Genomic DNA, 12,491 nt, shown 5'->3' with positions numbered 1-12,491 from the left:
GGAGGTGGGTGGGGGGTGGGGGTGACTGGGTGGCGGGCACTGAGGTGGGCACTTCACGGGATGAGCACTGGGTGTTATTCTGTATGTTGGCAAATTGAACACCAATAAAAAATAAATTTATTATTTAAAAAAACAATAAAAAAAAGAAAGGCCACTATTCAAACTTCTGATTTATTTTCATTTGACCTCCCTCTGATGTGACTTTTCACCCTTTCACGTTCTTCTTGAATATATCTAGGCCAAAAATTTCTGACTTGTAATGGACCCACGTGAGTACAAATTAGTTGGAAATGACGTGCAAGCGGTTATTAAAAGAACACCTCAGAAATTGCTTGAGTAAATATTGTAGAACGGTGAACTTAAAAATTATTTTATCATTTTTTCCTTCTCTACCCTTCCACAGCCCCTCTTTCCTCCACCCGGAATTCTGTGTGACAGACGGAAGTAGAACAAGAGGAGCAGTGGTTGCACTTGGTGAGAGAGTCAGAAGAAGAAATTTATTCACTCGTTCAGCAGTTGTTTTTTTTATTTCTTCACTTAATCACCTGATTGTACCTCTTATGGCAAAGATGACCAGAGATTTGTGGTGTATTACAGTTTGCCCAAATTCCCCCAAACTTTGGACAAACCAGATGAACTCTCAGAGATCTGACTTGCTTAGGGGCTGTAGAAGGAGACGCCTGTACTGTTGGCAGCCCTTGATCACAAACCAAATCCCATTTAGTGATAAATATTCATTTTGATAAGTATTAGTTTCCCTTCTCTGACTACACACAAGTACACCACGTTGAACTTCTTAGCAAGCCAGAAGGGAGATGCAAGGGGCCATGGATGTTGGTGGCACACTAAACTGTGCCTCTTTGGGCAAATGGCTTGAGCTCTGTGGGACTCCATTTCCACATCTCTGAGGTCAAAGCTCTGTGCTGTTATTGTTCTCTAAGAGAAATAGGCTAAACATCTGAGCACGATAATTCACTTTATTCCAGCATAAAAATCAAAGTCCCGACATTTTTTTGCCCATAGCTTAGTCTTTCCGCATGTCCCCTCCAGAAGTGTTTTCTTCCAAAATTCTCTGGAAAGCGCGCCACCACTCAGTATCTACACAGCCAGTGCCACCTATATGTCCCAGAAAATGGTCTCTTTTCTTCTGTTGTATAAATACTTAATCTAAAAACCATTCCAACTAGTGTGCTCACTAGTTTTCATTTCTGAAACGGGAGGGAGGTTCCGCACGATTTCTGGGTTTATCTCCGATAATGCTGCGGAAACACTGAGACTACAGAAAACAGGAACAGGGTCACCGCTATTCTCATTTTATCTACTGAACACTGAGGAAGGGCTTGGATCTGAGAAGGAAGAAGTCATAAGCTAGAAGCGTAAGAGGGCTACTTGTTACAGACCCTTAAACAGCTGCAGTTTGGTTAAAGACAAGGAGCAGGAATGGCAAATCTATTTGAGACGTTTGAACAGGTCACAATACTTCCAACAATGAGCAGGTGTCATTGGGCTCTTGATGGTGCCTCGCACGTGAACACGGAATATCACACGTGCATAGAGAGGGACAGGGTTGCATGCGTACTGGCCAAGCCGTGACACAGAATGTGATCAGCGCTACATGACATTGGACTGCTGCAAAGCCCCCAAGAGATCACGGGTCCTGGGGCGTCAAATCCCCAGATACTGGTTCATTTTGTTCAGGGCGTCACACACCGTGTTCAGGTCCCCACGAAGGTCCTGCACCACGTTTTCGATACTCCTGGTGTCTTTCAGGATCTCAATGCTCTGCGTGTAGGGATTGAAGTGCACGGAGAAGGGGCGAGTAATGGACTTTGCAAAGTCCCTGCAAAACAAGTGGGGAGGGAAAAAAATAAAAATAAAAAATAAAAAAATATATAAAAATATTTAAAAAAACAAGCAGGGAGTTGGGGGAGATGCGATCAGCTCCACCGGTGCCGGGAATGCACAGAGAGGCAGGGAGCAGAGCCAGGGAAACAGCAGAAGAAAAGCGAGTTTACCTCATCTTTTCTTTGGCTTCTTCAAAACTTTCCGAAACGAAGTAGGCGTCCTGGAAGGTGGTGATGAGGCACTCCTGTAGACAAGTTGTCTTTGGGTCAAAGGCCTTCACACACGCCTTGTCGGAGAGAGCATGCTGCAAAACACACCACAGAGCAGGTAACTCCGCCACCTGCCTCCCCAGGCCACAGCTCGGCACCTGTGCCCAACCCGGGACACGGAGCCGTCTCATCTGCGGGCGACAGTGGGTGTCAGGGCCTTTGCTTTCCTTTGTGTAAGGCTGTTAGAAACGGGGGCGGGGGGGGGGGGGCAGAGATCACGGCATTATTTATTATCAGACAAAGTCATAGGGAAGGCCGGTTCAGAGCAGTGGCCCAGAAGACACGGACTTTTAATCTGTGCCATGAATGGAAGCAAGGAGAGAGCAGAAACAGGGCTCTGCATTCATCGCTATAAGAGACGTCCTGAAATGTCACTTAAATGGCAGAAGCGATCACCACCTGCGCGGAGGCCCGGAGGCCTGGAGCCCCCGGGGCCTGGGGGTGGGCAGTCGGGCCAGGGCCTGGATATCAAAGGCACCTGAGAAGCACTCGTCCCTCACCCCACTCTGCGGGGACAGCAGAGCCAATGCCGCAGGTGATCCTGTGGGGGGCGGGGGGAGGGCCAAGGAGCCAAGACCCCTCGGCTCGACTCGGTGGAGGCTGGTGCAGCAAGCCTGGTGCAGCCGCCCCGGGAAGCGCCGTGGGCTCCACGCGCGGACTGCTGGCCCAGACGGGACCCTGGGCCTGCGGGGGCTCCTCAGGGTGAGCTCAGTGATGCTCAAGGGCAGCGCTTCCCGCCGCTGCCAGCTCCAGGCCTCGGTTACGGGCTGGAGCTCACCTGCCCAGGAGCCGCCCAGGAGTGCGAGGAGCACATGCCAAGGCCGGGCCTCCTCAATGTCATTCAGCAGGTCCCAGGAACGCACAGGGAGGAGGCCCCCGGGGGATCCCCCCCAACTGCAGGGCCTGTGAACTCCACTTTGCAAAGCGTTCCCCCCGAGAGTCTGTGCTCCCCTTAAAGGGCCCATTGGCCACGGGAGCTGCATTACCCCTGGAGGACAGGGACTCAGCCCCAATGTCGCTGCCACCCAGCTGCACCACCTGGCACGGGATTTCCCTTCTCCGGGACTCTGTTTCCTTAACTATAAGCGAGAGGTTTGGGCTGGATGGTTTCCGAAGACGCTGGGCTCCATGCAAGGCCCTCCACCTCCCTCCAGTGGGAGACGTAGACTGTGCCGTCACCAGCAGAGATGCTGCAAACCTCTCCCGTTCACACCGTTGTGCATCCCCCACCCCCTCCAATTTCAAAACGCACGGGATGATCTGCAGCCTTCCATGAACAAGGCTGTGCTCCCTACAGCTGGAGACACAAGCACAAACCAAAGGCCGGACTAACCCATAAGGGCAAGGGCATGCGGCCCTCCCCTGCCTGTGATTTGCTTTCCTACAAAGTTGCATTGTCCAGATCAATGCCTACATGAATCAGGGACTGGACAGGGCCTCTGGGAATGAACTCATTCTTTTTGGCCCACGGAGCAGCTTCATTATAAGCAGAAGGTCACTACACCTGCAAATGCATTTGTGCTCGATTCCATCCCGCGCCGTGAACATCGGGGGATTTGGGTTCCACATGACTAATAATTCTGTCCACATTTTAAAACGACTTCGCAGTTCCAAGAAACAAATGTCCTTTTTGGAGGCCTGGCACTCTTCTGCAAAGAACAGGCCTCCCACTGACTTGCTGTGGTTTTCAGAATTAGCCACGGCTTTCCTTGCAGCCACGCGCCCGGAGCGTGTCCAGCCTCGGCACATTGCTCTAAGTGTCCACCCGCCACCGGCATGTATGAAAGGAAGGACGGTGACCGGCCCGGTGCCCCTGGTCTATTTTCTCATCATTACAATCAGGGGCGAGGGCGGAGGGGTAGCGGGACACAGCGTGAGAACACCCAAACCACTGCTCCCTCCGCAGGGCAGCGCCCACCGCTGAGCCAAAGACTTGGACCGGGTCAACGGGAGCACGGAAAGGGGTGCAACTCCTCTGCTTGGGTCGGAAATGCTCGGATGGGCCATTCGCGGCCTTGGCAGCCAGCATGTGTACAGTCCGCCTCCCGAATGTGTGCAGACAGTGAGAGGCTGAAATCAGGGGAGCTTTGGAAAGCCTCCTCATGTCACAATCACCCTGGATACTCAGGTGAGCCCGTTTAGTCGTCTTAACCAGTAAAAAGGAGGAGAGTGCACGAAGAAAATGCCTAGAGGGCACAATGCTCTGTCCCAGACTTCAAGGAAAATCAGTGGATTCACAGCATAAACTTGAGGCAAAAACCACCAGGCAACAGATCTCACACCTGCCCAACGGAATAATCCAAGGACACACCGGGAGCTGGTTGTTGCAAGCTCTCAACAAGGCAGGAACCTGCCATGGCCGACATGCCCACGACCCACCAGGGACCTCCCCACCCACGTGGCGTGGGACCAGCGCTGTCCTTGGCTGTTACTAACAGTGGGATGACAGCGGCACCTCCGTAGTAGCCTGGAGAATGACCAGGGCCTGGAGCTGAGGCCAACAAGGGAGGCGGTGCTCTCACCCGTTAGTGGTCTCGTGGAGCTCTTCCGTGGGATGCCTGCCAGGAACATCCACGCGGCCTATGACGTTCCCAGGTCTGAATGCGAGAGTGTGGCCCTAAGGCTATGAAAGAGCGTCCATGTCTCCACTGATGCCCTATGGGCTGCAGCCCTATTCGGTTTGTCCTCAACTCCTCCCCACACCTCTAAGCTGTCTCAGTTGAGGGAGCAGCATGCATGCCCTCCCCTCTACGTCCACAGTGGACTCTCTGTAAACCTTGGGCCACACTCTTGAGGTCCCCAGGGAACTCTGGGGTGACTCCTTCTCAAAGGGTTAACAGTCTGATATCCTGAAGTCTGCAAGAATTCATCCGACTGTGGCAGACAGAGGCTTTGTAAGGCTAAGAGGATGTGGCCGACAGTCTTTCACTCTGAAGCCATTCTAGAAGTGCAGGAGTGCTTGAGAATCACCTGCCCTCACCTGAATGCTCTCTACAAGGACTATTTTGGATTCATCCATAGTGCTAAAGACAAGTGTGCGGGCCTGGGAGCTGTGATACCCAGGTCCTAAACATAGTTGTCCCAGAGGCAGGACATCAAAGCAATGAAACTCCCCCAGGTTGAGACACGGTTTCCTCTTCGATAAACTGAAAAGGCTGACCTACGTGAATTCTAAAGCTGCCCTTGCAATACCATCTTAGAAGGCCCTACACATACACCGCATCCTTGTCATCTCCTCCCTCCACCCCAGGTGGCACACATTGACCGTCGCAGCCTTTCCCGCTGGCCTGGCCACGGCCTTCCCACCCTTCCCAGCAATGGTGGCCATTAGCAATTAATTGGCTTCGGTGCACAAATTACAGCTTATTTGCCATCCTGGTCTTTTAAATACAAAAATCTTTTTCCAAAATCAAGTTGTCCAGTACCCAATTGTTACCTAAAGTTTCTACATGACCAGGCCAGTTTGTCCACCTATGGAAGCCCACTCTAGTATTCATCTGGAAAATGGGAATACTAATGGTATCTATAACCCATAGATAAGATAAGTTCTTGTGGTAAGAACTAAATGGGGGGCATCTGGCTGGCTCCATCAGTTGAGCGGCTGACTCTTGGTTTCAGCTCAGGTCATGATCTCAGGGTCGTGAGACTGAGCCCCACATCAAGCCCCATGTAGAGCCCTGCACTCCATGGGGATTCTGCTTCTGTCTCTGTGTGTCTCCCTCTGCCCCTCCCTCTGCTTGCTCTCTTTCTCTCTAATAAATAAATAAATCTTTAAAAAACAATTAAATGAGGTAATGCATATAAAGTGCCTGGCACATGGGAAGTGGCCAGTATACTAAGTGATTATTGCCATTTCAATCTGGAGATGATGTTTGGTGTATACGGGCGCTCAGACACACCTGCCACCATTGGCAGCTCTTCTCCCCCAGGGGTCCCGAACCCACAAAGAAAGCAACATGGCCATAGCTCTGAGGCTTTCTGGTTTTCGGCTGCAACAGTGCCTGCCCTAAGTTCATCAATTTAAAATCTTCCATCCTTCCAGCCACCTGCCTTTGCAGACACAGAGTTACTATCTCAACTATTCTCCATGTAAATCCTGTGATCCTCACCCTCTATATTAGGGCTGGTTTAAGTCAGGAAAAAACTCAGGTGTGAAGTCAGGTTTAAAGGTAGTTTGGGGCCTAGATTCTGAATAAGATTTGCAAACACTCCCACGTTCACACTGCAATCGTCTTTTCCCCGTCAGAACATCAAATATATACATTTGTATATGTGCATATTCATGTATGTAGATAATATTTTTTGAACTTCCCTCAAATGTTCCTCCTGCTAACCAAGTACAAAGTGACATCAACATCCTTATTGCTCAACTGGGTGATAATAGCATCGCACCTTTTTTTTTTTTAAATCAGTGATGTTGAAAGTTTCATCCATTTGAATAAGTTGCAGGAGTGAGAGAACAAACTCCCTCTTCAAACAATCTCTTCATAAAGGCCAAACGCCTGTGTCTGGCTCCAGAGTTCTCTCTGTCTTTACTAATAGTGCTGGTTTCAGGAAAACGAAGGGTGGGGGGAATGGAGGTGGGAGCCGTCTGTGCAGGGGAAAGATGGGGGAGCTCTGTGTCAGTGAATCCTAACTCTAGCCACCCTGATGGCAGGACCTGCAGGTGCCTCCAGCCTCTTCTGTGCAGCCTGGCAGGAATTCTGATTGCCAGACAGAGTTGCCGCAAGTGGCAATAAACATGACTGACTGCAATAAATATAAGCCTGTTCTGGGAATGTTGGTTAAGCTATTTAAAAAAAAAAAACAGTACAATAAAGTCACTGTGCAAGGAGATCCTAAAACTAGAGCCAAAAAATAATAATAATTAAAAGCTTTAAAACCATCAGCTTTGGGCAGCCCGGGTGGCTCAGCGGTTGAGCGTCTGCCTTCAGCCCAGGGCCTGATCCTGGAGACCCAGGATGGAATGCCACATCAGGCTCCTGCATGGAGCCTGCTTCTCCCCCTGCCTGTGTCTCTGTCTCTCTCTCTCTCCCTCTCTGTGTCTCGAATGAATAAATAAATAAATAAAAATCTTTTTAAAAATTAATAAATAAGTAAAACCATCAGCTTTGCCAAAACCTGAAAAGCAGGATGAATGGATTTATATGTACTATTCCAGTGACTACTATGGAGTAGGTGCTAAGGCTGTTCACAAAAAAAAAAAAAAAAAAAAAATTTAATCCTTGCCCTTAAGGAAATAATGAACTAGACTTTACCTTTACCCATAAAAAAGGAGAAATTGCCTTTTTGCTTTTAAGATGGATTAAATTTTGGGGTTAGAACTCAGCCAGTTCATCAATTAGCAATCATTTCTTTATCACGGCCTGTGAACAAGCTTCACCGTTGCTTAGCCATGGATCTGGACTCAACAGAGACCCGTATCAATCACTTCCTTAGACCTTCCCTACTAGAGACTCTAAGTGCCTTGAAATCTTAGACCTTTAGTTATGGGTTTGTTGAATAAAGTGAATAAAAAAATGAGTGAAGAATAAATTTTAAAATGAGACACATATAGCAGGGCCAACTCTGAGATCGAAAAGGCATGAAAGACATATTCTGGCTATGGATAAACATAATTGATTATCCTACTTTCAACCTTTCTTTAAAGTCAGATTTCCAGATGAGTTAGCTCATTATCAACTGCTCTCCAGAGTGTGAAGGAATCGTAGAGACCTACCCAAATACATTTTTGGAATTCCTGAAAGTACATCACAGAACAGAAAAGAGAGAGAGCAACCACTGATGAGGCTAAAAGAAGACAACATTGTGTATCAGATGTAGCTTTTACAAGCTTTTCCCTATTTATTTTGTCTCTCTCTTCACAAATTGTCAAAAAGTAAGCATTGTAGTCATTGAAAAAATAAGAGGTAAAAATGAAAGTTATCCTCCAAACTATAGATAACACCTCTTGGGAGTACTTGACCAGCTCTGAAGTGCACCCAGGAAAATTTAGCCTCTTGAAGCACAAATTTTAAAACATATTCTGTTCAAGGAGAAAAGGTGAATCATGGATATTTATGTAAAAGTAATAAAGACTATACCAAAACCTCCAACTTAGCTGGGACCTACATTTGGGCTACAGTTTGAATCAGATATTTTACTGCAAAAAGTAACTCCTTTCGAACCCGCAAGCATGTTTGATACAGGAATTTTTATAACGCTATCAATAAAGTTATCCCCCCACCCCAGGTTCAGAATTATCGTGTTCATGCTTTTTTGATCTCAGAGTTGGCCCTGCTATGTGTCTCATTTTTAAATTTATTATTCACTTATTTGTTTATTCATTTTCTTCAACAAACCCATAACTAAATACTGAGTACTCTTTACTGAGTACTTCCAGACAGAAGTACTCAGAAGCTGTGAGGGGGTTCTGGACATCTGCACAGAGCACGGCAGAGAGGAGGGAAGCAGGTACAGAAAGCGTCCCGTGTTATGTATTCTCTGTGAATAATCAGAAGTTCTTCTCATAGCAAGAACTTCTGAATTGTAAAAATAGTCCAAAGTAGCAATCATCAGGATGTTGGAGTGTAGAAATTTGAGAATGGAAGAATGCTAATGACCAGAGGTGATGGACCAGAACAAGATTCACGGCAGACAATGCCCTTTGGTGTACACAGCCTGACTGATTTCCATTTCCAGACATTTCTGTCCACATCAATAGGAACAAAAACAACAGATTCACCCCAATGCTGCCTATATATGCCCCATTAACCCGATTAGAGGACCTTATCAAAAGTTGGGGCAATGAGAGAGATTAGTTTCTTTTGCTTCTGATATCATTTATAAACCTTCTGAGGAGAATGTAAATAGATACAGCTCAAGAGCTAACTCATTTTCTAATTCTTTTCTCGCGGAAATCAAGAATCACCCTACAGAAAGCATGGGTCTTACACGGATATGACATCAGGCTATTGCTGTGAGATTTGGCCACTGTAAGAAAATTAACCCCAAGTGGCTTTTTGTTGTTGTTGAGAATTTAAAAAAAAAATACAATATTACATCAGGCTTTTGTCAGGTTCCGTGTTATCATCTACTCCAGCCTTGTGGAGCCTCGGGGATGGGCCTGACTAGGGCAGGATTTAACAAGAATACACACCCCGTTGTCCACTCACTATTCTATGCATCTCATCCCCTCCTCATTCGTCCTCTCCATTCCTCAAGAATCAGCTCGGGCTGCAAGGCCCTGGACAGGAGCCCTTCCCAGCACGGCCTAGTAAGTGCCAGGCCCATGTCACAGTTTGCGTCATCTTACTGGCTGTTTATCGCTTGCCCTAGACTGTGAACCCTCTGATAACAGAGACCCCAGGAATCCTGGAGCCTCAGCCACCTGGACTTGGATCCAGCTCTGGCACTGATTAGCTGTGTGACCTTGGCAAGCTCCTTAATGTCTTTATGCTTCAGTTTTTTCATCTGTGATCATAATACTGCTTATCTCACCAGATTGGTATGAGAATTAAGTGGGTTAATATGTTAAAAGCACCTACAATACTAACTGAGGTCTGTTTAAGAGTCCACTGAGGTCTCTGCTATGTTGTAGCTGTGGTGGTGGTGGTGGTGGTGGTGGTGGTGGTGGTGGTGGTGTTCTTATTCTTGTTCTTGTTCTTGCTATTGCTCTTCCTCCTCCTCCTCTTCCTCTTCTGCTTCTTCTTCTCATCCTCCTTCTCCTTCTCCTTCTCTTCTTCTACTCCTTCTCCTTCTTCTTCTTCCTCCTCCTCCTCCCCCTTTTCATTATTTATATCCCCAGTGACTGGCACAGTGCATGGGACATAGTAAGTGCTTGATCAAATGTTTGGGACTTAATGCATGAATGAATGTAATCGTAGAGCGAATACTCAATAAAACTACAGTTATATTGTACTTTTCAAGAGCATAAACAACCAAAAAGTTCTGGTAATCATCTATTTCCCAACTATGTTATATAAGAAAAATCAATGCACCAAATGAAAAACTTAGGGTAGTCAATAATCCTGATCTTTGGGTAATCAAAGAAAGGTTGAATCATCTTCAGTACCATTTCCAGAGTATACATCACACTGCATTCTAAATTCATCAAAACTTGCTGTTGCCCAGTGGTATAGACAGCATTTCTTAAGTAACCAGGATATGTAAATTATCAAATACTCCAAGCCCCAACATCTCTGAATAAATGACCGCTTTGCTATATTTTAAGACAAAAACAATAGCATTCCTTAGGTATCACTATACATATTAGCTACCTCTTTGAACAAATGGAGGTTTATTTAGGGTTTTTTTTCTAAATGGTGTGTATCCACAAATGTTTTAATACACATTAATTTTGAGGAAGCTAAAATAATCTCAAATTCCCCTTTGAGGAGTAAATTCTAGAGTGTCCATGGGAGCCCTGGGAATAACAGAAATGAAAATAGCCAAGCGATCCTTACAGGGAAATTTCAATCAGAAGGATCACTGCTAACTTGCTGCCTACTTTTCTGCACTAAATTTAGGCCAGTCATGTGTTACCCAACATTTAAGCATATATTTGTCATTCCTGTTGATCTGTGCACATGGCTGCTCATCCATTTGAGTCACACCACAAACCTAGAAAGGCATGACCCATTTTCAGAAGTGCAGAAAGTTAGGTCAGCGGCCACATCTGAGGTGCCAAATCCTCTGTGTTAAATATTTATGGGGTACCTACGAGTAGAACTGCTCAAACAAATCAATATCTCCATGACCTTGAGCCAGTTTGCCTGGGAAGGCTATTTTCATTCACAGCTTCATACCTTTAATTCTCCAATGGAGGAAAGTAGTCCTGCCCCATAGGCCCGCAGTTGCCCTTCTTGCTTGCAAAGGCCAAATTCGATTGTGAAGAAATAGCACTGGAAAAAGAAAAAGAAGAAAAAAAAAAAAAAAACATGGACACACATCCAGTGAACTAGTCAACATAGCTCTTCTCTAGAATAAAATGGCACCCAAAATAAAATGGTGCCCGGGGCATAATTTCTTCAACATTGTCAATTTAAATACATTTGAATTAAGAACATTCATTGAAATCTATTCTTTTGATTAACCATCCCTCCCTAGGTTAAAGGTTAATATGGAAAAGGTATCAACTACTAAGAGTTTCATGCTGAGTGGATTCAGAAACCCCATAAGTCAAATCACATCCCTGGCAATAATTTCAAAAATTAAAAAAAAAAAACTCAGAAATGAATGGCTACATCACAATCATACACCATAGGAATATACTACTGTAGGGGCACCTGGGTGGCTCAGCCAATTAAGCATCTGAATCTTGGTTTTGGCTCACATTATGACCTCATGGGTCGTGGTATCCAGCGCCCCATCAGGCTCCCTTCTCAGCAGGAGTCTGCTTGGATCTCTCTCTCTCTGCCCCTTCCACCCAGTTGCACATTCTCTCTCTCTCTCTCTCTCTCTCTCAAATCAATAAATAAATCTTTAAAAAATATATAATAATATGCTACTGTATTTACCAAGTTGTGTTTCAGTTGACATAATTAAGCTCATGCAAATGCGGAAAAATAACTTGGAATCCAGTGATCCCAAACCAATTTTTGCAGTTTGTTTATTCATTCAACAAGCATTTGGTGAGGACCTACGAGGTGCCAATGTTCAGTAAAGAAACAAGAGCAAGACCAAAAGAGCAAGTACGTGCTTACCAAATTACCAAAGCCACCGTTTTAGTATGAATTTTTAGTGAGATCTTAAATGTCTACCTACACATGCTACATTCATAGATTCAGGTACATGTGTGTATGTATGAAAAATAGGTATTAAGAACCATTTCATTGACCTGAGTTTCACCAGCATCAACAACTACAGCTTTTCCAAGACATTAAGATCTATAATTGTTTCTGTTGATTTTAGGAAATCAACCTAGACAGACAGAAACCTCTGTATAGCCAAAAATCTCACGATGCTCTTAAGAGAGTCTGAAATCACACTATTTTTGCTCTGAGAGAAAAGTGAGAAGTTGACAATGAGCAATACAAATTGCATCAAATTAACACTGTCCTGCATTAGTGATGATAGAGCACTGACAGTGTTGAGAAAGAAGAAGTTAAACACCCCTGAAAAGTGATGGAAAATGGTAATTATTTCTAGCCCACGGCAGTTTGCTCTATTTTCATTTGGAGGTTAAAATGTCCCCTGGTTCCCAAGGGTTTTATATTTTTTATTTTTTTATTTTTTATTTTATTTTTTATAAATTTATTTTTTATTTGTGTTCAATTTGCCAACATATAGAACAACACCCAGTGCTCATCCCATCACTGCTCACCTCGGTGCCTGTCACCCAGTCACCCCCGCCACCCGCCCACATCCCCTTCCCCCACCCCTACTTCGTTTCCCAGA

The 12,491-nt window shown here is 45.6% G+C and overlaps 1 protein-coding gene across 1 annotated transcript in view; it reads right to left on the bottom strand.

Annotated features, from left to right (window-relative positions):
* Positions 1–957: 957 nt before the first annotated feature.
* Positions 958–12,491, bottom strand: part of TPH2 (tryptophan hydroxylase 2) — an 84,771-nt gene continuing 73,237 nt past the window's right edge. The window contains exons 9-11 of the mRNA XM_072842651.1: positions 10,901–10,996; positions 2,016–2,149; positions 958–1,840 (exon numbers count right to left, since the gene is read on the bottom strand). Coding sequence (XP_072698752.1) covers positions 1,666–1,840; positions 2,016–2,149; positions 10,901–10,996 — 405 coding nt within the window. The 3' untranslated portion in view covers positions 958–1,665. The remainder of the gene's footprint in view (positions 1,841–2,015; positions 2,150–10,900; positions 10,997–12,491) is intronic.

Source organism: Canis lupus, chromosome 11, assembly GCF_048164855.1.
Source record: "Canis lupus baileyi chromosome 11, mCanLup2.hap1, whole genome shotgun sequence".
NCBI classification, from domain to species: Eukaryota; Metazoa; Chordata; class Mammalia; order Carnivora; family Canidae; genus Canis; species Canis lupus.
The sequence above is the reverse complement of the archived record's forward strand: the minus strand, read 5'-3'. Positions and strand labels throughout refer to the sequence as shown.